This window comes from Oreochromis aureus, linkage group 7 (assembly GCF_013358895.1).
Source record: "Oreochromis aureus strain Israel breed Guangdong linkage group 7, ZZ_aureus, whole genome shotgun sequence".
Lineage (NCBI taxonomy): Eukaryota > Metazoa > Chordata > Actinopteri > Cichliformes > Cichlidae > Oreochromis > Oreochromis aureus.
In genome coordinates this window covers 47,591,693-47,616,259 of record NC_052948.1, presented here as the reverse complement: position 1 = coordinate 47,616,259, position 24,567 = coordinate 47,591,693, and the positions used below count along the sequence as shown (strand labels likewise).

The 24,567-nt window shown below is 40.4% G+C and overlaps 1 protein-coding gene across 1 annotated transcript; it reads left to right on the top strand.

The window, feature by feature from the left end:
* Positions 1-802: 802 nt before the first annotated feature.
* On the top strand, positions 803-24,178 carry prlra (prolactin receptor a). Its single transcript, XM_031754510.2, has 10 exons — positions 803-921; positions 2,329-2,617; positions 9,122-9,216; positions 9,538-9,670; positions 14,899-15,068; positions 16,113-16,282; positions 16,489-16,630; positions 17,344-17,440; positions 22,143-22,212; positions 22,324-24,178. The coding sequence occupies exons 3-10, from the start codon at positions 9,144-9,146 to the stop codon at positions 23,359-23,361; spliced, it is 1,893 nt and encodes a 630-aa protein (XP_031610370.1). The 5' UTR covers positions 803-921; positions 2,329-2,617; positions 9,122-9,143; the 3' UTR covers positions 23,362-24,178.
* The last annotated feature ends 389 nt before the right edge of the window (positions 24,179-24,567 follow it).

Below are 24,567 nucleotides of genomic sequence, written 5' to 3'. Positions count from 1 at the left end.
AAACGTGTATAAATGGGTATATAAATCCGCGCACCTGTGAGCATTTAAACGGAGGGCATCCCATCAAGGAGCATCCTTGTTCAGATGTTGACTGGCTTGACTCACACATGGCTGTGTGGCAGTGATACTTTGAATCCACGTGGAAGAGCAGATGGCCATATTATATAACATTATTGCATGTAAGCAGAGCTGAAAAGAGGGACGGAGAGAGATTTCCCAAGCTACCTCGGTTTGAAGGCCTCCAACACAAAGCGTGCTTTTACTCTGTGATTACTCACAAATAGTTTTTTTCTGATGTGAATGAGCGCGCTCAGAAGCTCATCGATGTCTCCAAAAGCATGATGATGCTGTTTTCATTTGTTGAGCAAGAAAAATACGAGAGGATTGTTGTAGTGATTGATTGCAGATATGGAACATATTTGTGTATATTAAGGGTCTCAAAAAGAAACCCCCAAAAAGAGAAAAAAATCACTGAAATGTTGCAAATGGAATAAAAATACTGCATGAACAACCCAGGTTTCACAACGCTTATATATGCAAATAGATGCAAAGCGTATAAAATATCTGCTGATCCTTGATTTTATTATCAATATTATTATCGTGACATATACACAATAGCGTCTATTTCATTACCGTTTTCCAGGACCTTCTATTCTTTTGGCCCCCATCTTTGGCATAAACTCACATGTGGGCTGGCATCTGAGCCTGTTAGATCTCTCTAGGTGTGGTTTCCAAGAAAGTAAACACAATGAGAAGAAACGAAATTTACGTCAACAGACAATGATCGGATACACGTACGATCCCTAAAGATCCCTAAAGGAATCTGTTCCTGTCTCCGTCTGTATCCTCGCTGCATCCAGAGTCGATTTGGAAACAAAGTCGCTCGAAGTGTATTCATTTCTGCAAACGCTGCAGCGGCAGGTTTGGGATCTTTTTTTGCAGAGATACACATAGAGATACTTGCCGTCTTTCAAGCGGGAACATAATGTTCAGGGTTATGCTACATCCTGTTGTAAAGTTTCAACAATGCGCCATTCTTTCGGGTTATTTGCACGCTTTTGTGCAATTTTCTGTTTTTACTCTTTTTTTTTATACAATTAACAAATGCACTCAGTTCTTTCCCATTCAATCTTTGCAGCTAGTGGTAGCTGACTCGTCCTGTGTATAACCTATGTGAGGATGACCCCGTGTAAAGGCCTGAGGGTGATGCTGCTAATAAAAATGGAAAAAGAGAGAGAGAGAGAGAGAGAGAGAGAGAGAACAGTAGGGATAAATCTTCCACTCACACATGGCTGGAGCATAAATTAAAAGAGTGAATCACGGGCGGATGGTGTCGCCTATGAAGAGGGGAAGAAGGACTTCAAATAAAGCCTACCGGGAGACTTTACAATGTTTACAGCTCCCCGTGAGAGGACAGGACGAGCGCTGTTTTAGCAGGACACATTGTTCTGATTGTCACAATGTGTTTTACAATGTTTGTTCATACACAGAGGGGGTAAAAGTTACTAAGGTAGCAGCAAAGAGGCCGTGGCTCTCCTCAGCTTGAAACTTGTGTGGTAGTAACCCTTACCAAACCTTCAGTGCCGAGTCTTTGACGCACTTTATGTGATTTTCATTAAAGTGCAAAAAAAAAGAAAAAGAAAAAAAAAATGTGACTAGAAAATATAGTCATAGACATATTACATTCTTGTAAAAAGGCAGAATGCTACAGGCAAAAGAATGCACATGGGCGCTGCAGGAGAATGGACTACCATACCCGCCACCACAATCACACAAAAACGGGGAGCTGGAAGCATGCAAATATAATAATAACACACAAAAGCATGACACTCAAAGAACATAGGTACAAACACCATGAGCAGCAGGTAAATAACAGTCGTCTCCGTCATGAACCATGTGTTTTTTGTAAACAGCATGTTGTTTTATTCAATGTCGTTTTACAGAATACATTTGTGTAGGGTGGATCCACCAAACGTATACCTTCACACACACACACACACACACACACACACACACACACACACACACACACACACACACACACACCTGGGCATTTTGCTTTGCGTGATCGTTAATTTCCTGGAAAGTTACCTTAACCATAACATGTAACCAAATTCCTCAGGATGACTCAAACACGTATACAAATACTGGGGGGGCAGACAGACAGAGAGAGAGGTAGAGGCAATACTGTCAGCACTTATTTCTCACTGATTAAACATTCATAAATTAACTTCTTCTTCAAGACTTTACACTAAACGCATTCTTTCTTTTCTTTTATTCTTCTCCCCTACATGTCGTTACGCCTCCATGTCAAACTTGTTCTGCCAGTCGGTAGTACTTCCTCGAAACCTCAGGTCCGTGGTGTCAACCTTAACCGTACATGGGCGGAGCTGCCATACCACACCCCACCCTACCCGGGATCAGCGCAGAGAGCACAGTGGATGTTGGCGATAACCTCGCTGACAGGACGGCTGAGCTGACCGGCGCGCGCTCCTCTCCTCAGCTGTCGGTGAAACGCGTTAAATCACTGACACAAGTCGGTGTCTAAAAGCCGGCTCTCCCGGGAGCCTGCAGCGAAGTCGCCACGGCGGCGGAGACTGAAAAACTTTCGATCCAGGTAAGTCATAAATGCTCTCTCTGCCTACTCCACATTTTATTATCGGGAACAAGTGTGCGTGACGTGGAAGTGACTTCGCGCTGCCTGCGGAGTTATAAAAAAGTGAGTGTAATAGGATTTAGTTCTGGATGAAGACATATTCCCTTGCTGACAGCTGACACGCAGGGGTTGAGATTGTCGTCCTCCCTCTCGGTGTGGGAGGATGATGATGATGATGATGATGATGATGATGCGCGGGGTCAGAGGAGTAATGAGGTTTCCTGTGTCTGTTCCATGCTTTATTGGCTTTAAGTCTAGTTAGGAAAAGGTGAGGAAGGCCACTGGCCCTTATAGCCTCAAGCTGATCAACTCAGTACTGGATTACAGTGTTAGTTGTCTGCAGCTCACCGAGTCTTTCCGCTATTAGCAACCCACACTGAGGCTTTATAAAACCACAGCTATTGCGTGCAGATTGCTGCTGTGATATAAAGTCCATGTAAGTTTCATCACTTATGGCTTTTTGGCTGTTTTTTGTCATGCATGCTGCAAACCAAGGATCACAGTTGAAGAGCAAGGGCAGTGTGAGTGTTCCAAGATCCAGCCTGTTCAGTTTAACAGATATCATTTGTGTGTGTGTGTGTGTGTGTGTGTGTGTGTGTGTGTGTGTGTGTGTGTGTGTGTGTGTGTGTGCGTGCGTGTGTGCATGTTAGGTGCATGGTTGACTGGCTTTATATTAACATCCATAGTAGTAGCTGGTGCTTTTGCGGCAACTGTTGCTATGGAAAAGGTTGTAATTGGCGTCGAAATAAGTGGTGACTCACTAAAATTAAGCGCCTTCAGAATCTCTTTACCAATGCTGTTTTGTAAGGGAATTACATGCTGATACACACTTCTTATAGTTTCCAATTAGGCATTCATTTTGGTCTCCCACCACTTTCCAAGTGCATTCAGCCCAGCCGCTTAGTTTATTTTTTTTTAATATTTCACAAGAAGAAACCAGGCAGAGGTGCACTGGGATGTCAATATACACCCACTATAAGAAAAGCACAAGGCAGCAGAAACAATTAAACGCTGTTAGAGCCACCTACATCAAGTCTAACACATGCCTTGGGTATATGAGGAGACATTTCACTATCAGAAAATTGTTACACCTTTAAAAACATGGAGCTTTAGACCAACTAGATTTGTCATAGAAGCTCACAGGAGACACTCGAAGGAATATTTCTCTTCAAAGACAGATGCTATGGCGGCCCTAGTGGTCAATAAATACATGTTATCCCCCTTATCGCACAAACCAATTTCTTATCATAGCGAGGCCGAAGATCAGTGGGATCATTATTGCTGCAGGTAGTGAGGAGTGCGTGGTCTGACGTCCTTAAATCTCTTTTCCTGCAATTGAGTGGCTCAAAAACACAAGAGGATACAGGTTGGCCAAGAAAATGAGGCAAGTACAATTACACAAGCAGCACCTTATAATGCAACAATGAAGTAAAGCTAAAGAAAAAAAGCTGTTCCTGAAAGAAAGAGGCAACCCATGATGGATTTTCTCTGAAGAGTAATGAGAGAGAGAGCAGGATCTGTTTTACTGTTTTGGTTCTGTTTTAGCTGCTTTGCCTTTATTGATATGATAACAGATAAACACTGGACACTGCCACTGGTCTAAGCAGTCATCCTAGCAGCACTCAACAAGCCCAGTTCCGAGCGATGGATTAATGCATCCACAGTGTGTATGTAAAAGAGGATGAAAATAGCCTTTAGCAAAGGCTGTTGTGACACCTCAAGCTGAGCATTTTTGCCATTGCCGTCGTGGTGTTTCAGATTTGAAATTTTAGGAACAACAGGTGTATCTGTCTGACAAACAGAGGGACGCTGCACTGCCCATAGTTACCAGCGTTGAGCACACATTACAGATTGTCCTGCTTTATCCATGGGCTGCGGGCTATTTAGACAACAAATTCATTAGGAAAGCGATGACCGAGGTTATGGAGCAGGGCTTGTTTTCCCACTTTCCCTTGTTTTCCAATGTCCGTACTTCTTTTTGAAACCAGAACATTGCCCCCTGTTAGCCATTAGAAAGAATGCAGGTTAAAGGCCCCCCGCATCAGGTTCCATACACTGTATTAAAAAAACACAACTAAGAGTTTTTATAAGATATTTTAAATGTTTTACACCAGTTTATGCACTATACACCCTGTCTTGAAGTAGGCAAAAGAGCCGGTACATACCAGAGCATTTAAGGTGCCCATACCTTAGAATTAGTGGAGCTTAGAAGAAGTTTCGACAGGGAGGCAGCTTGCTGAATCTGGTTTTGGTTAAGATGGCTGGTCACTCTTTGATTAGCTAAGCAGGCGTTATGGAAATGTGTCACACAGTCATGTAAATAAGTAATGGAGGGTGGGCTTTTCAGGCCCATCCACGTATCAAAAGTTTTATGCTTTGATGCTAGGGAGCATTCCAGATTCTCGCTGTAGCTAACATTTGCCCTCTGCTTGTCATTTAGTCACCTCTAAATTAAGATTGGCTTCAGAAAATGGTGCCTGCCCATTTCATATCACCAGTGGTTAGTCGGCCTGTGATGGCTTTAAGTTGCTGAAAATAGGGCACGTGTAGACCCCGTAAAGAGCAGTGTTTTCACTAGGAGAGAAGAAGAAGTTCTTCCGCACATGATTGGGCCTTTCTTACTTTGCCAAACCTTCCATTTGGCACATAACACATGGAAAAACACAAAAAGCATAATACGGACTTTGATACATGTGAAAGGTGTTGCAGTAACTTTATTCAAGTGATGAATAACCATATTGGTGTTCTGTGTTTTTCTTTAAAAAGAAAAAGAAGAAGCCAAGCTGTCATTTTAGTGGGATGCCACTATAGCCTAGTTACTGTGTAATTCAAGCCCTGCCAGTGTATTCAGTGTTATCTTGAACCTTTTCCACAAGTGCCACAATGACAATAAAAGCCTGAATCCCCAGCAGACCTTTCACTCTGCTGGTTATTTATGGCAAAATATGGACTGAAAACAGCTACCTACAGTACAGTTAACCTTTTTAAACACAAGCACGGGTCAGTGTAATTTGCCAACTGTGTGACTTAAAGTTTGTCCTAACAAGGTCAATTAAAGCGATCAAAGGTCATGTTTTTGTTAAGGTAAGAGTTTGTCTCTTTTAGATTTGTTTAATTGCTGTGAAAACTGCTCTGACATAACTTTGCATGTCGTTTTCTGCTGGTTTCTACCCTTGATTGTTCCTCGAATGCCACTGGAACTAGTGTTCAAACCGGTTTTACTTCAGTACCAGGAAGTGTGTTTGGTCTGTTCCAGTCTGAGCAGGAATGCAATCTGAGTGATTTACGGTATCTTTTTTATATATTCTTCACCCAGACTGTGCAGTAAGTCATGGTCAGAAATACAAATTGTACTGTACAGTTTATTATCCTTTTACAAAGATAATTAACTTTGCGAGCTAGATCATGGCAAACCTGCAGGCTTGTTAAATCGATATCATCTCAACGATACTGCCCCAAAACGCTCAAATGTATTAGTGCCTCCGCAGACATGCTTACGGCCCAAGGAAGGGAAATTGTTATTTTCTAAATAGGGACATAAGTGGATGCATAGTAAATGATTGAAGATATGTTGTGCACTTTGCATGCTCAATCTCTATAACCTTCCAGGAGAGAAAAACAGGTTCCCAGAAACACGTCTCCCATAGCTCAGCTGTGTCGGTCAGGTCTCTTGAGAATAGTGTGACCCTGCATAAGAAAGAAATGTTCTTTATTCATCAGCTGTGCAAAGGTGAGCTGTTGTGCTGTGGAGCTGTTGTACGACCACATCAGACGATGCTTCACTGCTCGCATTTTACCACCTCATCATCCAGCACGTGTACCATGACACTGGAAGACTGCTGACAAACAAAATCCTGAATGATTTATAATCTCTAGCATGAATCCAGTTTCACAGTGACCCGGCTGAGTGATTTGGGATATTTTTGTCATGCCTCATGTTTACATTGCATGTGCAGATCACGCTAAAACTAACAGAAGGTTTATCTGGCATTGATTTCCCAGCTTTTCATTTTATTTCAATTTTTTAAATGAAACTTTATGCACAACAGCAACTCTACCACTTCTCTGCACGTTTGCCTTTTTACCTTAGAGGTCGACAGTAAATGTAGTTACTTATTTACAGATCACGAACAGACATGTCTGGGTTTCTTTCTCAAGACGTGCAGCATTTTTTTTTAATGTTACATTACATGTTAGTGACTCGAATGCTGTTTTTTCCTTAATGCATGATGCAGGTCTCGTCATAATCAGAAATTATATTAATAACAGTACTACTGTAGTGTTAAAAAGTACTACAGCAAACTTTAAAATTCATAAATGTGGTGGTACAAGTTTTTGTTTGTTTGTTTGTTTATCTCGAAACACACAGTGAATCCATACAGTGAGGATTATTCAGTAATATTGAGGGAAGAGCTTCACTCTGTTGGCCAGCACTTTTCCAGCTTAGCAGCTTATTCAGTTTGGACTATTGGTTATGTAAGAAGGCTATATGCAGCAGGAGGCTAATCCAGTGCCTTGATCTTAATGCCAATTATCAGATCATGGTGACGTTAGTAAAATGAAGGCACCATAATAATAATAATTTTTTTTAAAGTTAGTAACAAGTTAGTAATACTGTAGGTTGTTGCTGCTAAAAAAACAGACACCCTTAGATTTTTTTTAATTGCGATGAGGCCGTGATAATTGAATAGAAGTCAGATTTAAGTTAGCATACCACTACACATAATATGACAGCACATGCCCAAGCACACCTGCGCCTTACACCTCAGCACATCATTAATGTAGAATTTACCTGTTGTGAAACACATGCCATTAAAAAACTTGACGACTTTCATGAGGAAAAAAGTCAGTCTGTGTCTGTGCTTGTCCAGTTTTGCGTTTTTCACGGCGTGTGTTACGTTGTCATTCTTAGAAATAGCATGTATGCAATTTTATTGCAGGGCTCTCATGTTTCCACCCACGCTCACTGTTGGCGCATTAAAGCATGCGCAGCGAAGTACTTCACATCATGTCATGACATGTCAAGGTGACGGCAAACATGCCACGCACATCTAGGAACTCTCTTGAGTCAAGGCGGCACCTTTTAAAGCAAACAGCTCCGTTTTGACACTTTCTAAGGAAATGGTTATTTTATATTCTTGATTTTAAAAAAAAATCTAATCAAAGAACAGTCTGGCTTAAAAATTGAATTTATAAAAGCACTTCATAGTTTCTGTTGTATGCTGCAAGAACAAGGATAATGGCTCAACGGGCTTTTGTCCTGTTTTTTTTTTTTTTTCACATGCAAATAAGAAGCAGGTTGCACGCCTCCCTCAAACAAATTTTCTCATTTTTGAATCTCCCTTTTTAGTAGTTTTTCAGAGCTTTGTGTTGAAGAAAAAGTGTCATTTTCATATATTTGCATATGCTCAGGCTAAACTGCATCAGGTGCTCCCTTAAAAAAACACACACAAAAAACACTTCAAGTCTAATCATGCCCCTCTTTATATTTGATCTTTTTCTTGGATGTACTGGGGATTGGGGGGGTGGTCAAAGGATCCTTGCATTTGACATGTCAAATCCTGGCTTAACAACTCTACAGGCCCAGCAATGAAAGAAAAGGGAGGTAGCATGTGAGATAACATGTGAGGGGAGTGTTGTTTTTTATTCTGTCAGCCTTATCGCTCATGCAACATTAGCTCTCCCATCTATTTAACCTCTAACTAATACCTCCTGCATCTACCCTACCCCCGCCGTCCAATGGCTTTAGAGATAAAGGGTCATGCAGAGTAATAACTGATACTACATCAGCACATGGCGAAGCAAATGCAGATTTTCCAGTCATGAGAAGATGAGTCGAGCCAGTCTCCAGCAAGGCAAATCAGCCTCCTGCTGTGTGTGTTGTCGGGGCAAAAGCCCGACCACAGGTTATGCAATCAGTTACGCTGCGTGTGCCAGCTGGTAGAGGTAGTCAGAGACAGAGTGGATGCTTTTTTTTAATCCTTAGTGAAACAGCACATTATCCTCTAGAAGGTGTTTCGTCTTTCATCAGTTTTTTACTCTTCAATTTACTCAGATACTTTGTTTACCATTTTGGCTTATGATTCATATTCATGGCAACTGATTGAAATGGTTTCTCAGCATAAACTGATCCAACGTATCCAATATTGGATATTTCTTTGCTACTGACTATAAAGTTATTTCACCTGTGGTTAAAATCTTTTCACACCGTCTGTTTCTAAATGCGAAGGGCTTTGAACTAATTTTAGCACTGCATGTAACACTTCACCGCCAAACAGGCTAGTGTCACAATAAGAAACCACACGGGCTGCGTGTTCCAGTTTTTGTTTGTCATTCAAGTGTGTTGTAACTCAATACAAGATGTGCAATCAACATTGTGGGTCAACTGATTTGTCCAGAGGGCAGATCAGACAATTCCTCCGTCTTCACCTTTCTTCCTTCCTTTCCTTCTCTCGTTTTTTTCAGCCCAACAAGGTTTTGTGGTGCAATGATGACGAAAGTCGGAGAAGTTCTCCTGCTGTTGTTGCTGCCAGCCTTTGTGCCGCACACAGACGGAACACGTAAGTGTTTTGGCTTGAAACTCAGTCTTAGCATCTTCTTAGGTTTCTGAAAATGAGCTAAGATATCCGAGAGGTGTGATGTAGCTGGTTAACACACAAGCCAGATCTGCATAATTAATAAGCACTAAGCAATACTGAGTTTCATCTGTGGATATTTTTTTGTTTCGTATTACTCTCAACTCACATTAAAGTTTTATTTCTTTCATCTTCTCATGTAATTTAAAGTTGCGCCTTTTTTCATTGCTTATGCTGACACACTGTTTAGGATGTAGTCTGGTAAATTCCTATGTTTCCTTGTTTCCATCTAATATCTGTCTTTAGATTATAGCTTACCTGGCAAGCCCACAGAGCTCAAATGCCGTTCTCCAGAGAAAGAGACCTTCACATGCTGGTGGAAGCCGGGATCTGATGGGGGACTGCCTACTACATACGCTCTCTACTATCGAAAAGAAGGGTGAGAAACTCACGCAGAAGCGCCTAAGCTTGTTTTAATTTTAGTTCATGTTATCTGGTAGCCACAAACAGTGAGTAATAGTTCTTTTTTTAGTTCACAGATCATAATATTAGTATATCAGGGCCCTTTGCATAATGTATTATAAAGGGAAGTGTAAGTACTTGGCAATTGTTAAAAATAACTATTTTTCATATTAATACAAAGAAGCGCTCCATCACTACAGCTGGCACAATGGGATGTTCTTGTTTGTGGTTTATTAAATGGCAGCAATCCAAACGGTGTAAGAGGATAAAGATTGCAAAGTGCTAAGAGGTGCCCGTGAACATGGATTTTAAAATACTTCAAGGTTGATACAGATGTACAGAGAAGGAGTGGAAGTACTAGCTTATTTAACTACAAAGTGAAAACACACTTTGTAAATGATCCAGGCAGGCCGTGGTCATGCATGGTTAATAAGGGTGTCATGAGGAATACTATTAAGACTGGAGAACACTGGGACACTAACTGTGAAAAGAAAAAAAATAATCTACTATGAGTAGAGAAGACTAATTGGAAACAGGTACTTTAGCTTAAAACAAGTGATACTAATGAGGGCAAGGCAAACATTTCAAAAGGCAGGAAAACCAACAAAGGAAGTCAAACTGACAGGAATATAAAAAGGCAAAAAAAAATACCAAAAAACCCAATAACCCCCCCCTCCCATAAAATAACAGAGGAAAAATGAACACAACCTATATTGTATGTTAGGCTGCATGTGCTGCATGTGAAAAGCCTGATACAAACTGAGCCACACAGTGACAAGAATGATACTGAACTCCTGATATGCAAAGCATATAGCCACATCGCGTCATGGTTTTACTGTGGCTGGACTCAGAGGGAATCAGACAAGTACCATTAAGTTTAAAAGGTTTATGTACAAAGTATACAAAATCAGTACCTGGCTGATGAGTTTGGGAGATGAACTCGATATTCTTGAACGATGTGGGGAGATTAACAAAGGGAATTAGCAAAGCTGGGCAGAGTGAATCTGACTGCAGTAGCTCAGAGGCAATTGTCTTTGAGTGTTTACTTGTCACCAGTGAAAGTCGGACTGAGAAACTGGTTATTGGCAGGCAGGCATGAAACTGAGGGAGGCTGAGGAGATTGTTGGAGAGTGGTCCGGCAGGTGATTTTCAGGTAATTCCTTTTTTTCGGAGGAAGTCACGTGATTAAAACTGTGACTATCCAGCAGTGGCTCTTTAACTTAAAAAAAAAAAAGAAGATTGTCAGGGTGAGGTTAGCCTAGTGCTGGCACCTAGGGCCTCACAAAATGTTTTCCAAGCTTTAGAGATGAACTGAAATTACTCTGTTTCCCTCTGAGGGAGGCAGGCTAATAATAAAGACTAACTACAATGACACAGGATGGAGGTAAGATGAGTTCTGGTTCAACAGGGTCTGAGTCTGTGGAGAATTGACGAGACAAAGCATCAGGTTTCACATTTCAGGAGCCAGGTAGATAAATTATGGTTAAGTTGAAATAAAGCCATACATATAAAGAACAGTTGCCACTTTGCTTGTCTTGAGCTGAGTCATTTAGCACTTTGGAGATAAACTAGGTTTTTATGATCAGTCAATACAATAAATAGTATTTCAGCTCTCTCGGCCAGTGTGGCCACTCCTCTGAAGCTATTTTGATAGCAAAGTAACTTTCGGTTGCCTACGTTATAGTTTTTTTCTGCTGGAGGCAAATGCCAAGAAAAGAAGGCATGCAGCTTACCATCAGGTTCAGTACATTAGCACAGGACAGCCGCCTCCGAGAGACCCCCTTCAATAATGAATTGTTTTGACAGATCGGGATGGGTCAGTCAAACCTTTGAAAATGTTTGATCTGCTTCCTACTTCCATTTCATTTAAATGGCCTGGAAGAGGAAGTGAGTCGGGTTTTTCAGCTTGGCTGTAATTCCTGATGAAGCAGCATTTAAAGTCTGCACATCTAAGGAACCGTTGTAGCTGTTTCCAGGATGTGGAGACAGGCCTGTCAGTTACAGCTTCACATGGCTTCACATGGCTAGCATAAATTCCACATTTTTTGGCCTTAACGAAGAGTTTGTTTTAAAGTAGTCTCTGTAGTACCTGCTTGCGGAGACATGATGTTCTTCTAGGGTCTCAAGGTATCATCCAAAAAACAAACAAAAAAATGTTTCAGACATCTCTTAAGACATCATTGGTCAGGGCTTGAAAGACAGTGGGGGCATTAGTTCAACTAAATGGCATGACCAGATATAGTGACCTAATGGAATGTTAAATACCGTCTTCCATTCATCCTCCTCCCGGACGTGGAACAAATGATTAGCATTACGTTGATCTAATTTTGTGAATGCTGTGGCTCACAGGCTGAGGTGATTAAGGGAAAAGGATACTTATTTTTTACAGTGATTTGATTTAACCCTCATAGTCGATGCAGGGTTGCCGAATCTCTTTTTTCTCTACAAAGAAGAAACCTGTACCCACTGGAGTGGAGAACGGTTGAACGATGCCATTGTCAAGGGAGTCCTTGATGTATTTATCCATGGCGAGGTGTTCAGAACCGCAGAGATTGTATAGACGGCTTGAGGGAAGACGCAAGTGAGTGCCGTGTCTTTTTTCTTGTACGCGTTCTCTGACGTGGTTATCGATAAGGTCAGCAAGGGCTATAATTCCTCAAAACAATTTGATTTATCGCGAGAGGCCAATTCATTCTTCATTTGCTCATTAAGGATGTCATAAAATGTCCATCTTAGGGCTTTTTCTTGCAACCCTGTCTCAGCCATTACCCTGAACTCAGCAGAAACTCTCCTACAGACTTTGATGTATGCTGAATACATGTCAAGCTGCTTCTTCCTCATGGAGAGAGTGTTCAAAGGCTAACTTGAAATCCTTAATGAACTGTGTGTAGGACACAGACTCTATAGGGTTTCAAAGTAAATATGCTTTAGTGTTTTTGAGTGCCCAGACCCTTAGAAGTACTGTTTTGTGAATAATCGTTTGAGAAGGCCCGTGGAGAGCACTGAAACAGTAGCGAGTACCAAAGCAAAAATCCACCCCAGTGACCTGGCTCTCCACCAGATAGTTCAGGTGAGATGGAGATGGCTGTGAAAAGGCAACTGCATCAGGAGAGGGCACACTGACCTGAACTGGTGCTTCCGGGATGGGAGAAGGTGACAGTTTGGAGTGAATTATTTACAGTGCATTACCCATCTGTTCTACCCACTGATGTGTTTCACGTAGCTGCTGAACTATAGATGTCAAAGCCTTCTCATGTTCACCTAACACAGTCTGCTGCGTCCATGGGTTGTCTACATCGTTCTGTCAAGGTTTTTCTGTGGCTGGACCCGGAGAGCAAACTCAGTTAGAAGTTAAAAGGTTTATTTACAAAGTCCACAAAATCAGTAACTGGTTGGTGAATAGCAGGCCGAGAGAGGGGTTGTTGCTAGGCAGACTGGAATCAAAGGACGACTGAGGAGACTTGGGAGAGTGGGCAAGTCCTTGTTTCCACAGGAAGCCTCAGAATTAGATTTGGTGTACTGTCACTGCCCAGTGGTGGCTCTTGAACTCTAAAACGGTTGACAGGTGAGTGTCTTGATTAGTCTGCCAAGAACTCCAGATGGACAAGAAGAAGGAATCTCTAATAAAAACAGCTGCAAACAAACATCAAACATAAGACTCGAATTTACCACCACATAAGAACACAGCATTGATGATACAGTGCAGGTGTCTGGTAAAATACAGCTCCACCCATGAGCAGCAATCCGCCCACAACTCAACCTGAGAGCAAAGAGGAAAAGAAAACAGGGAGAACAAGTCTAGCCTGACCTAAACATAACAAACATAACAAACAGAGGAGGGCAAAGTTAATGTTCCTCATATCTGTTACTAAGGCTCTGATTAGCTTAGCATAAAGGCCTGAAGGTGACACAAATCTAGTCTGTCGCTGCTCCCTGCCAAAAACAAGTCCACCCCTTAACCATCCATCCATTCGCAGGAGAAACATATATTGCCTCTTTCAGTCCGGGAGCTTTTTGCCTCGTGTCAGTGGCTTCCAATCTCTGCTGGTGTTTGGACTGAGAAAAAAAAAATCACAGACTGGCTCTTTAAACTACACGAAGAAGCTCTGAGTCCCCACCGCTCTTGAGATTCTCCCCCTTTAACGTCAACTTTCCTGTTTTGTTCCGCCATACATGTTGTAGTATTGCAGGTGCAGCAGAGGTGTGCCTGTTTGTTTGGTTTGGTATGTGCCGGGGCGGGTTTCACTGCGCACATATCATGTCTTAATTGTGCAGCTTGCAAACATGTATGTACCCAAAGTTTTCTTTAAGAAACTTACATTTAAACATCAATATTTTAATTTGATGAACTTGCACTTAATGTTCTGCCTAAAACGCTTTATGGCGCAGATTTATTAGGACAGGTTTTTCCACTTAGTCAGTTTTGCCATGGCTTCCTGACACATCACATGTGCTTCTTTCAGTAACTCTATAAATAGATCAAAGTAATACCATTATAACGTTACATTATTGGTGTGGTATTTCTTTATTGTTTTTAATTCTTTTGATGTCTTCTTGTATTGAGCTTTCAGTTAACTGTGGTATAGTGTGTAGCAGCAGAACAAACACACTTTGATTAATTGGTTTGTGTAAGTTCTGCTCACCATAGAGATGACATGAGTCACTTTCCCCACTTTTTCTGAAATCAAACCAATCAAAGTTTATTTATTTAATTTATTTTTTCCGTCTCCAGCTCGTATGAGTTTGTCCCAGGCAGCTTCACGGGCATTCAGAGGCTCAGGCTATATTTTTCCTCGTCGTGTCCGCACCTGAACAGGTCCCCCGACCAGTCGTCACTGGTTACTGCGACAGCAGCAACAATATGTTTCCCATGTTCTACATGCAAACACTCCCAGTTGTGTTCATTAAAACACCCAGGTCTACTGGGATATGAAGCTGCAGTTAAAACAGAAAACAACACCAAAGTTATTTTCTTTGTCTCTTTTAATTAAACACAACATCTTAGCAGCTTAACAGTAAAAAAAAAAAAATGGCCTCCATTTATTTTGCTGCCACTTTCTCACCATCTGTCTTCCTTTGTCCCTCTCACACACACATGCAGTGTCAGGAATAGGGAGGACGTACACTGTTATGTTAATGTGGCTGTGCAAGTACATTGCAAGCGCACACCTGTGATTACATGCCGCTCTTCTGCCTCTCTTTCAGTTCTGACGTAGTGCACGAGTGCCGTGACTACCACACAGCCGGGAAGAACTCCTGCTTCTTTAACAAGAACAACACCCTTATCTGGGTCAGCTACAACATCACCGTGGTGGCCACCAACGCACTGGGCAAGACCTACTCTGACCCTCTGGATATAGACGTGGTCTACATTGGTGAGGGGAATGAGGGCAGGGGTGGAGGGGTTTTCATAATTTCACCACAAGGATTAAAAAAAAGCAGCTCCACAGCTGCTCGGCGGCACACTGCGCTACACTGTGGCAAATGCTCTTGGAGTTTAGTCACCCCCTCCCTTTATGCTGTAACTGCTCACTAAAGGTCACCTTTTAATGTCCACAGTGAAATTTCCTTTGCAGCGATTAAAGGACTAGCTGATGCACGATCTACAAAATCAACTGAAATTAAGTTTAGCATTCATTCGCCATTAACTAATGCTAAATTAAACAAAATTAAAACACACTTGTGTTTTGAAATTGTAACAAACATTTCTTTCACCCCCTTGTCATTTATGAGCTTCCAATGTGTTTTTGGTGTAGGCCAGTCGCACTTGAGCGCGTGCATGGTTGTTTACTGCAATGGAAAATCTCCTCTCTTTTCTCCTGCTTCAAAACTGCACACTGTCCAGTTATTTTAGACAATCATTTACTTCACTAACAGCAATAAGGTACTTTAATACAAGTAATTCAATACTTCAGTAAGAAGTAGTTCCATCCTTCTAAATAAAAAGTATATTCATGAAATATTTAAAAAGGGAGAATAAATTAAAAGAGAAGTATACACCTTGGCCTTGAGCCTCCTTAACTGGAAGTGTGTCGATTTGTTCTTACCCGATCTGCATATCTTTTTCTTTGTGTTACCTCACAATTGTCAGATATGTGTCTCCACGAGGATAGCGTAAAGCCCAAACAGTGACATTTATCACTACTATATGTCATAATACACAGGTCCACAAATATGTTGAAGGTCATTCCTGCAATGCTCGTGCTTATCCGCTGGGAGTGTCCTTTTGTTTGCTGTGTAACAGCTGATAATTCACCCTGCAGTGGTTTCACCTGCTGCCGTTCACAGGCCCAGTTGATGCCTATTGTTTTTTTTGTTTGTGTGTTTGTTTGTTTTTTTGTTCAGTAATACAATCTTTATTCATTGTTGGATTTGCTATTGCCCTGTTTTTCATTCACATTTTCTCTCTTCTGCTCCAGTCCAGCCCCATCCTCCAGAAAAGCTAGAAGTGACAGTAATGAAGGATCAGGGCTGGCCCTTTCTTCGAGTGTCTTGGGAACCACCTCGTAAGGCTGACACTCGCTCTGGCTGGATCACTCTAATCTATGAGCTCCGCGTCAAGTTGGAGGATGAGGAAAGCGAATGGGAGGTACGTAGGTCACAGCGCATGACAGGGTGTGACATGCTCTTTGAAGTATTTGCCTTTCAAATTTGAAACCTTTGCTCTGGACTGGTGTAAGGGAACTACATGACGTGTCAGTGAGAGGACAGGTTTTTTAACATTTAAAATCTGTATATTGGCAGCTTGACAGAATGACTGATTCGTGTGTTTCTGTTGACTATGTGTGTTTCCAGAATCACGCTGCAGGCCAGCAGAAGATGTTTAACATTTTCAGCCTGCGGTCAGGTGGTACATACCTTATTCAGGTGCGCTGTAAGCCCGATCACGGCTTTTGGAGTGAATGGAGTTCCACTTCCTACGTCAAAGTTCCTGAGTGTAAGACATCCACCAACTGTCTTTTGCATTAACTAACTATTATATAGTGTATAGAATATATTTTATTTATTAAAGGAAAAGTTGAAATTTTTGAAAGTTATATTAAACCACTTTCTTGTTAAGAGCTACTCTTATAATCTAAATAGCAGTCAGTTAGTTTACCGTAGCATGAAGATTAGAAGTTAAAGAAGGAACCAGTTTAACCAATTTAATTATCACTAGAAATCTTATTCCTTCAATCACTGTGGCTTTACTGCCTTTTATGTGCTTTACTTTTTTCTTTGTTTCATGTGCTAACTGGTGTATTTTTATCCTTGTCCTCAAAGTCTTTATGTAATGTTAATATCATTATATCTCACACATATGGGAGTGTTATCATAACTCACTGCCAGAAAGTTTATCTATGCATAATTAGATAATCCCTTTAGCACAGGAGCAGGATATTTATTTTCCCAATGGGCCACATGATAAACCGGAACTGTTTTGAACGGTCGCACCAAAAAGTGGAATTCTGCTCAATATTATAATATTTATAAGTTTGTTGGTACGGCCCTCCACAATAATCCCAGTTTGTCATGCGGCCTCTTGGGAAAAGTATTTGCTTGCCTCACTTTAGCATGATGTAATGGTACTAAACACAGGGAGAAAAAATAATGCTGGATACTGCGTTGTTCTGCTGAAGCACCCACACTTTGTTATGTTGCATCTTTCAGATCTCCATCGGGAAAAGTCTGTCTGGATCCTCGTTTTAGTCTTTTCTGCCTTCATTTTACTGCTCCTCACATGGCTGATACACATGAATAGCCACAGGTAACAATGATCTTCTTAACCACTTTGCTTTGTTAAAATGCTGGTTATTATTAATTATTTTAATGTATTATTTCTGTACAATTTCAAAACGTAATGAGAAAGTACACCCTCAATCAGATATAAGCTTTTATGTATCAGGACAAAACAACTGTGATGATGTCTTGAAATTAGGTTAACGCAACCTCATATTAACAACGACAAATGACGACACCATGTCGTTATTTTTTTTAACAAATATTAAGCCAATTAGGACGGTAAGTAGCAGCCAGCTCCGGATAATCAAATGCAAGTGTGACGAGCAGAAGTTTTGTCAGATTTGCTCCACACTACCACATTTAGTGAAAAATAAACACAGAATTTTAGTACAAGCTCCTCATAGCACCTGTCAAACACAGGTGATGTGTTTGCGCTTGCTTTGCAGCCATAGGGCCTGGGTATCTTTCAGTCAAGGTTGATCATAAATTCCTCTGTATACCAGAGTATTCACATGTGAGGCCATCTGTCTGACAGCTTGGCTGAATCTGGGTCATGCAACAGGACAATGATCCCAAGCACAGAAGCAAATCTACAGCGGAATGGCTGAAAAAGAGAAATTAAGAATTAAGGTGCTGCAGTTGGCCAGTGTCAAAGTCCAGCCAGACCTCAACCTGACGGAAACACTGTGATGGACCATAAAGAGCTGTGCATAAACGAATACCTGTAAACCTCAGTGAAGTGAAGCAATACTATAGAGAAGAGGGTGCCAAAATTCCTCCACAGTGAAATGAGAGATTGATAGAGTCCCAAAGAAAACAGTTACTTCAAGTTATTGCATTAGTTTTATTAGTTTTTGTTATATAAATAATTATAGTGTGTAATAAGTCACGAGTTGTTGTCCATCTAAGGTTGCATTTACCTGAGTTTTAAGACCTGCTAAGGACTAGATTTATGTTATTTTTTAACATTGTGATATGTAAAACCTTAGAATTGACTAAGGATGTACTTTCTTTCTACCATGACTGTACTTTGTCATATGTTACATAAGCCCAAAGCCACTCTTCAGAAATCTGTGCCATCAGAAACTGAATTTGAATAAGTTAAATTTGAATCTGAATTGTAACTTGAATAAATGCTTTTGAAAACTGAATTTGAATTAGTCGTATTTGAAATTGAATTTATGGTTTGAAAATGATCATCACTAAATTGAAATTGAATTTTATATATTGAAAATGAATTCATTTGCTTTGAAACTGCATTTCATCCTTTAAAAATTCAGCTCTCCAATAATTTCAGTTTCACTCCCACCATTCAGTTTCAGTTCTACAATTCAATTTCAGTTCCAAAATTCAGTTTTTTGGGACTTACATCCGGTTCCGGTTCAAGCGCAGATTAATAGAACTACATTTTACTAGCGCACCGAACGTGTTACTGACGGGAATCTACAGCGTCTTGAGCTGAATTAAGACTTCAGAAGTCATTCGTCATGTCGAATGACCAGCGGATAAACTCTCAGGTTGGTAATAAATGTATTACATGTATAAAAACAAGCGTCATGTTAACAAATGATAGCTGTACAGTAACTTTTATGCTTATTGTAGCTGTTAGCTAAAAACGCTAATTTAGCCTAGTTTGCCCTGGATTTAGCTTTGACAAACAAATATGATCGACTGTTTCTAGTAGAATTCCAAAGTTGTCATCTTGTACCCTGTCAGAGCCCTGTATGCTTGTAGAGACCCCTACAGTAGGGAAACATGCAAAACGGTGTCCAAACCTTTGTATTTGAGCTTTATTTATGTCTTACACAGCATCCCAACTCTTTAGCTAACTTAATAACTTTAGCTAAAGTGAATAGTTAGTCTAATTTATTAGTACAGCATTACTGGATCACCTCTGTTTGAAGTGATATATGATATACAACTATCACTGTTTAACTATCATAATAATTCTTAGGGTACTGAGTGCATGCTTAATTAGTTGGGGTTTTTTTTAAACATACTGCTCCATTGCTATGTTTGACAGGCTGAAGTTGTCGGGTCACCTCCTAAATCGACCATCTTTTACAGGTGTTTTGTGCCAGAAATGGAGTGTCCACTGAAGACTGAAGATACTGAATCTCTACGCCTTGCCATTGATCCCTCTTGTGCCTTCATCTAGACAAGACATATCAACTTAACCACTCTCACATGCTCTGTACCTACATCACCTTCCCTGACAGTCGTAGCTTGGCTCGTCTGAGGGTGAAATTATAAGAATGTGTTATTTTGCAAAGTGCTCTCTAGGGTTCCTAAATAAAATATGGCATTGAGGTCATTTCTTTTGAATTAATCCCTTCTTCTGAAAAAAAAAAAATATATATATATATATATTTAAGAACCTCTCCTGGTTTTAATGGCACTTTGGATTTCCTTACTTTCTGTTCCACTCCCAACCCCAAATAGATGCTGACACAATAACATGGAAGAGGGAAAGAAGTTGGAAAGGACTACTATAAATAAACCTAATGCCTAACAATGAAAAATGTAAAATAAGAATAATAATAATAAAGATAAAAGATGAAGTAACAAGTTTTTAGTTTATTCCAAATGATCATCCAGATGTCTGTGACATATGATGACAAACACCATAATGGAAGGCCTTTGTCATCACATGCTTAAACTCATCATATATTTTTGCATATGCTGAACAGGCAGTGAGACATGCTGTAACTGTGGGGTAGAAAACTGCATGAACACCATACGGCAGGGGTCTCAAACTCCAGTCCTCGAGGGCCGCTGTCCTGCAACTTTTGCAACACACCTAGTAGATCATTAGCAAGAGTATAGAACTTGAATGCATGCTGAGTTGGCAATTCAGCCATTTGATTCACGTTACAGCAGCTCATGAGTGAATGAACATGGTGCAATAAAAGTATTTTAGAAGTACATGTTTCCAAATACATTTACTTGAGTAGGTAGGTAGGGTTAGGGGTTGCCACCTCAGCATGCAGTCAAGTTCTATACTCTTGCTAATAACCTACTAATTGTATTCAGGTGTGTTGCACCAGGGACACGTGGAAAAGTTGCATGACACCGGCCCTCGAGGACTGGAGTTTGAGACCCCTGTCATACGGAATATGACAGGTGTGGTTGAACTGCATGAAGACTCTGAAGTTTCTCTTCTCTTCTGGCAGGACAGGAATGTGGCCTTGTCCTGTGAGCTACCGTGAGGATGTACTTGGAGTAGAACTGGACTGTCACCGGCCTCAGGCTCTTCACCTTTTCAAAGACAAAGCAGTCATTTAGATAAAATATTGGATATTGTTTACCTGTAAATGCACAAAGAGAATTTAGAAATGTAATTATTGTCAAGAGTGAACAAGCACTGATAGTGTAATCTACAGCTGTGGCCAAACGTTCAGAGAATGAGAAGTGTTGTTCGTTTATTTACAAAGTTTGCTGTTTCAGTGATAGTTGTATATCATATTATATCACTTCAAACAGAGGTGATCCAGTAATGCTGTACTAATAAATTAGACTATTCACTTTAGCTAAAGTTATTAAGTTAGCTAAAGAGTTGGGATGCTGTGTAAGACATAAATAAAGCTCAAATACAAAGGTTTGGACACCGTTTTGCATGTTTCCCTACTGTAGGGGTCTCTACAAGCATACAGGGCTCTGACAGGGTACAAGATGACAACTTTGGAATTCTACTAGAAACAGTCGATCATATTTGTTTGTCAAAGCTAAATCCAGGGCAAACTAGGCTAAATTAGCGTTTTTAGCTAACAGCTACAATAAGCATAAAAGTTACTGTACAGCTATCATTTGTTAACATGACGCTTGTTTTTATACATGTAATACATTTATTACCAACCTGAGAGTTTATCCGCTGGTCATTCGACATGACGAATGACTTCTGAAGTCTTAATTCAGCTCAAGACGCTGTAGATTCCGTCAGTAACGCTATCAGTCTGTAGTTCTATTAATCTGCGCTTGAACCGGAACCGGATGTAAGTCCCAAAAAACTGAATTTTGGAACTGAAATTGAATTGTAGAACTGAAACTGAATGGTGGGAGTGAAACTGAAATTATTGGAGAGCTGAATTTTTAAAGGATGAAATGCAGTTTCAAAGCAAATGAATTCATTTTCAATATATAAAATTCAATTTCAATTTAGTGATGATCATTTTCAAACCATAAATTCAATTTCAAATACGACTAATTCAAATTCAGTTTTCAAAAGCATTTATTCAAGTTACAATTCAGATTCAAATTTAACTTATTCAAATTCAGTTTCTGATGGCACAGATTTCTGCCCATAAGAATATTGTTACTAAAATACTGCAATTACTAAGCTATCAAATTATTTGAAATTCTTTACATTTTATGGCTGAATCATCCCATTACCTCAAAAAAATTAATACTCCTGGTGCCCATTTTTCACAGTCTGTTCTGTAAAAAACCAGACACGACTAAAAGATATTTCTGTGCAGACTTCAGTCCTTCCTTTGTTGTAAAAAGCACGGAATGATCTTATTCACATGTATAAATTTCCATTAGTAGGAAAGAAAAATCTGATTACATGTCTCACAGGTAATCAACTATAAATAACTCTATTAGCTCATGCGATAATGTAACCATTCTGGGCTTAGGTAACATACTGCAAATAAAATACTGACTATAGTCATCACATCTGTGATATTTAACTGCTGCTAACAAAGCCTTTTGTGTGTCTGTGTGTAAAGTCTGAAGCACTGCATGCTGCCACCAGTCCCAGGTCCTAAAATCAAAGGCTTTGACAAGCAGCTTCTCAAGGTAAGGGGGTAACATCATGAACACTGTCTCGATGGCTTCTTATTCAGAAGAAAATTTCTAGTTGTATAGTGCTTTCTATTTGCATTGAGTAGTTTTACTGTTTGTGTGCAGAGTGGCAAGTCTGACGAGGTGTTCAGCGCACTGGTGGTGTCTGACTTCCCACCAACCACGTCTAACTATGAGGACTTGCTGGTAGAATACTTAGAAGTGTATATGCCAGAACAGCAGGAACTGATGGTCGACAAAGGCAAGGATCATGACGGCTGCCTGAAATCCATAGGCTTGGCATCCGACAGTGACTCTGGCCGGGGCAGCTGTGACAGTGACAATCTGCTGATGGATAAGAGTGGCGCGCCGAAAGAGGAACAGCAGCAACAAAATCAGGAGGGAGATCAAATTGGGAAGGAGACACAAGGGCCCAAAGAAGCCTGGGAGAAGGAAGCGATGCCATGTGCTAATGAGGATGTAGTTAGCCCCGATGCATCAAGTGAGAAGGTTAAGACCTGGCCTTCTGTGTTTTCCCCAGTGACTCCGTACAGCCCACTGGATCCCCACAACTCACTTGAGATGCACAAACAGCATTGCCTTTCTAACACCCAGTTTCCTCCGGGCTCCCCATCCTCAGACCACTACATCAAAGAGGCTCTCCAATCAAGCTACTGGGAGGTCTGCTTTAATAATAATCAACCTTATCCCCAGACAGAGGTCCACCCGCAACTCCAGGCTCACAGCGATCGCAACATCTCAGCCGTCAACGACAGGAATGCACCCACTGGTCTGCTGTTGCCCACCCGGATGACTGAGTACGTTGAAGTGCAAAGGGTCAATGAGGAGAATAAAGTGCTTCTCCATCCTATTCCTTCAGGCCATAGCCGTGAAAAAGCCTGTCCCTGGGTAGGACAGAGAGACGATTATAGCAAAGTGAAAGGGGTAGACAGTGACAATGGGCTGCTGCTCCAGAGAGAGGTGGTGGAAGAAGAGAGCATGGAGATGGCTGGAGCAGCCGAGAGCTGCTACACATCTTCCATCGCTTTTACCACTCCTAAGCCAACAGCCTGCAGTCCCGTTGCCCTGCCGGTCCAGGATGAAAGGGTTCTGGCAGTAAGTGGGTATGTCGACACTGCCACTGTATTCTCAGTGCACACCTAGTAGACGTGACAGCCCAAACTGGCAGTTGTAGAACGTTGCAAGAGGTGGGGACTGAGACACACGAAAAAGCACTAACACTCCTTAAAAAAAAAAAAAAAAAATTGCCAAGACAATGTATATTTATTTTTTTATCTTCTTCTCCTGTAAGAGACATATCTTTGCTGAGGGCGGAGCAGTGACACACTATTGATTATCAAATAATTGTTATTGAATATCCTGACTAATGAACTTAGTTGAGTTTTGTAATTAATTCTAAAATTCAACGTGGTACTTTATATGATCATCCTGATTGTACTGGATGTCTAACATGAACCATCATCTGTGGCACATAAATGTTGTTTTCTTCAATCCTATTGATATACCATATAGTAATTGTGATTATCTGTTAAAAACTGCAGAAAGCCCAACCTTTGTCTCAATCTTTTGTATGTGAGTGTATTTTCCCTTTTCCTTATAGAAACCAACACTACATTTTTAAGCTGCTTTCTTTAAAGCTACAATATGTATAGCATTAAATTTAAAAACAAACACAGCAAAAGTGAGAATGTACTGTTCTATTTTTTCATTCAGAGACAATGTTTTTCTGTAAATACACCTCCTGCAGTATTAATCTGCAAAGATATTTAGATTTTTGAAAGGAAAAGTAGTGTTCTATTACTTGGTATGGTAATGTACAACACTGCTCTTTATTTCTGTATGCATAGATGTCTGTATAGCCTACACGTACGTATTATAATATGTAAAGCTTTAAAAATGAAATGTGAAATCTTTGTGGAAAGTCATGTTTATAACAAAATAAAAAGACTAAATAATGGAATTTTGTTTATTTTTTGTGTCCTTATTTGATATTTACATATGTGTAATTGTTACTTGGCTTACAATATTATTAATGATAAGGCTAAAATCTACTACAACATAGAGAAAAATACATTTACCCAGCAGCAAGCAGGGGTGGCATGTTTAGAAGCAGCCCACCATAAGGTGGTGTGCAGGTCCCTGGATTGCTTTGTGGAGTACTCATTAATAATAGCTAATATTTACCAAAATGTTATTGCATTGTGGTGATCCAAGCATTACTACACTGAAGTGGCAACATATGAAAAGATCAAAGAATTTCATACATTTCAATCACAGGAAAATAAAATGTAATTTTTGTTTGTTACAAAATACTAAAGTGGTTCTGTGTTCTTGTACATCCACTGGTGA

Bases quoted from the DNA above. Each gene is read 5' to 3' on its own strand.
- prlra (XM_031754510.2), top strand. From the start codon at position 9,144: ATGATGACGAAAGTCGGAGAAGTTCTCCTGCTGTTGTTGCTGCCAGCC. The intron at 16,283-16,488 runs GTACGTAGGTCA...GTGTGTTTCCAG, and splicing joins ATGAGGAAAGCGAATGGGAG to AATCACGCTGCAGGCCAGCA. The intron at 16,631-17,343 runs GTAAGACATCCA...TGCATCTTTCAG, and splicing joins CTACGTCAAAGTTCCTGAGT to ATCTCCATCGGGAAAAGTCT.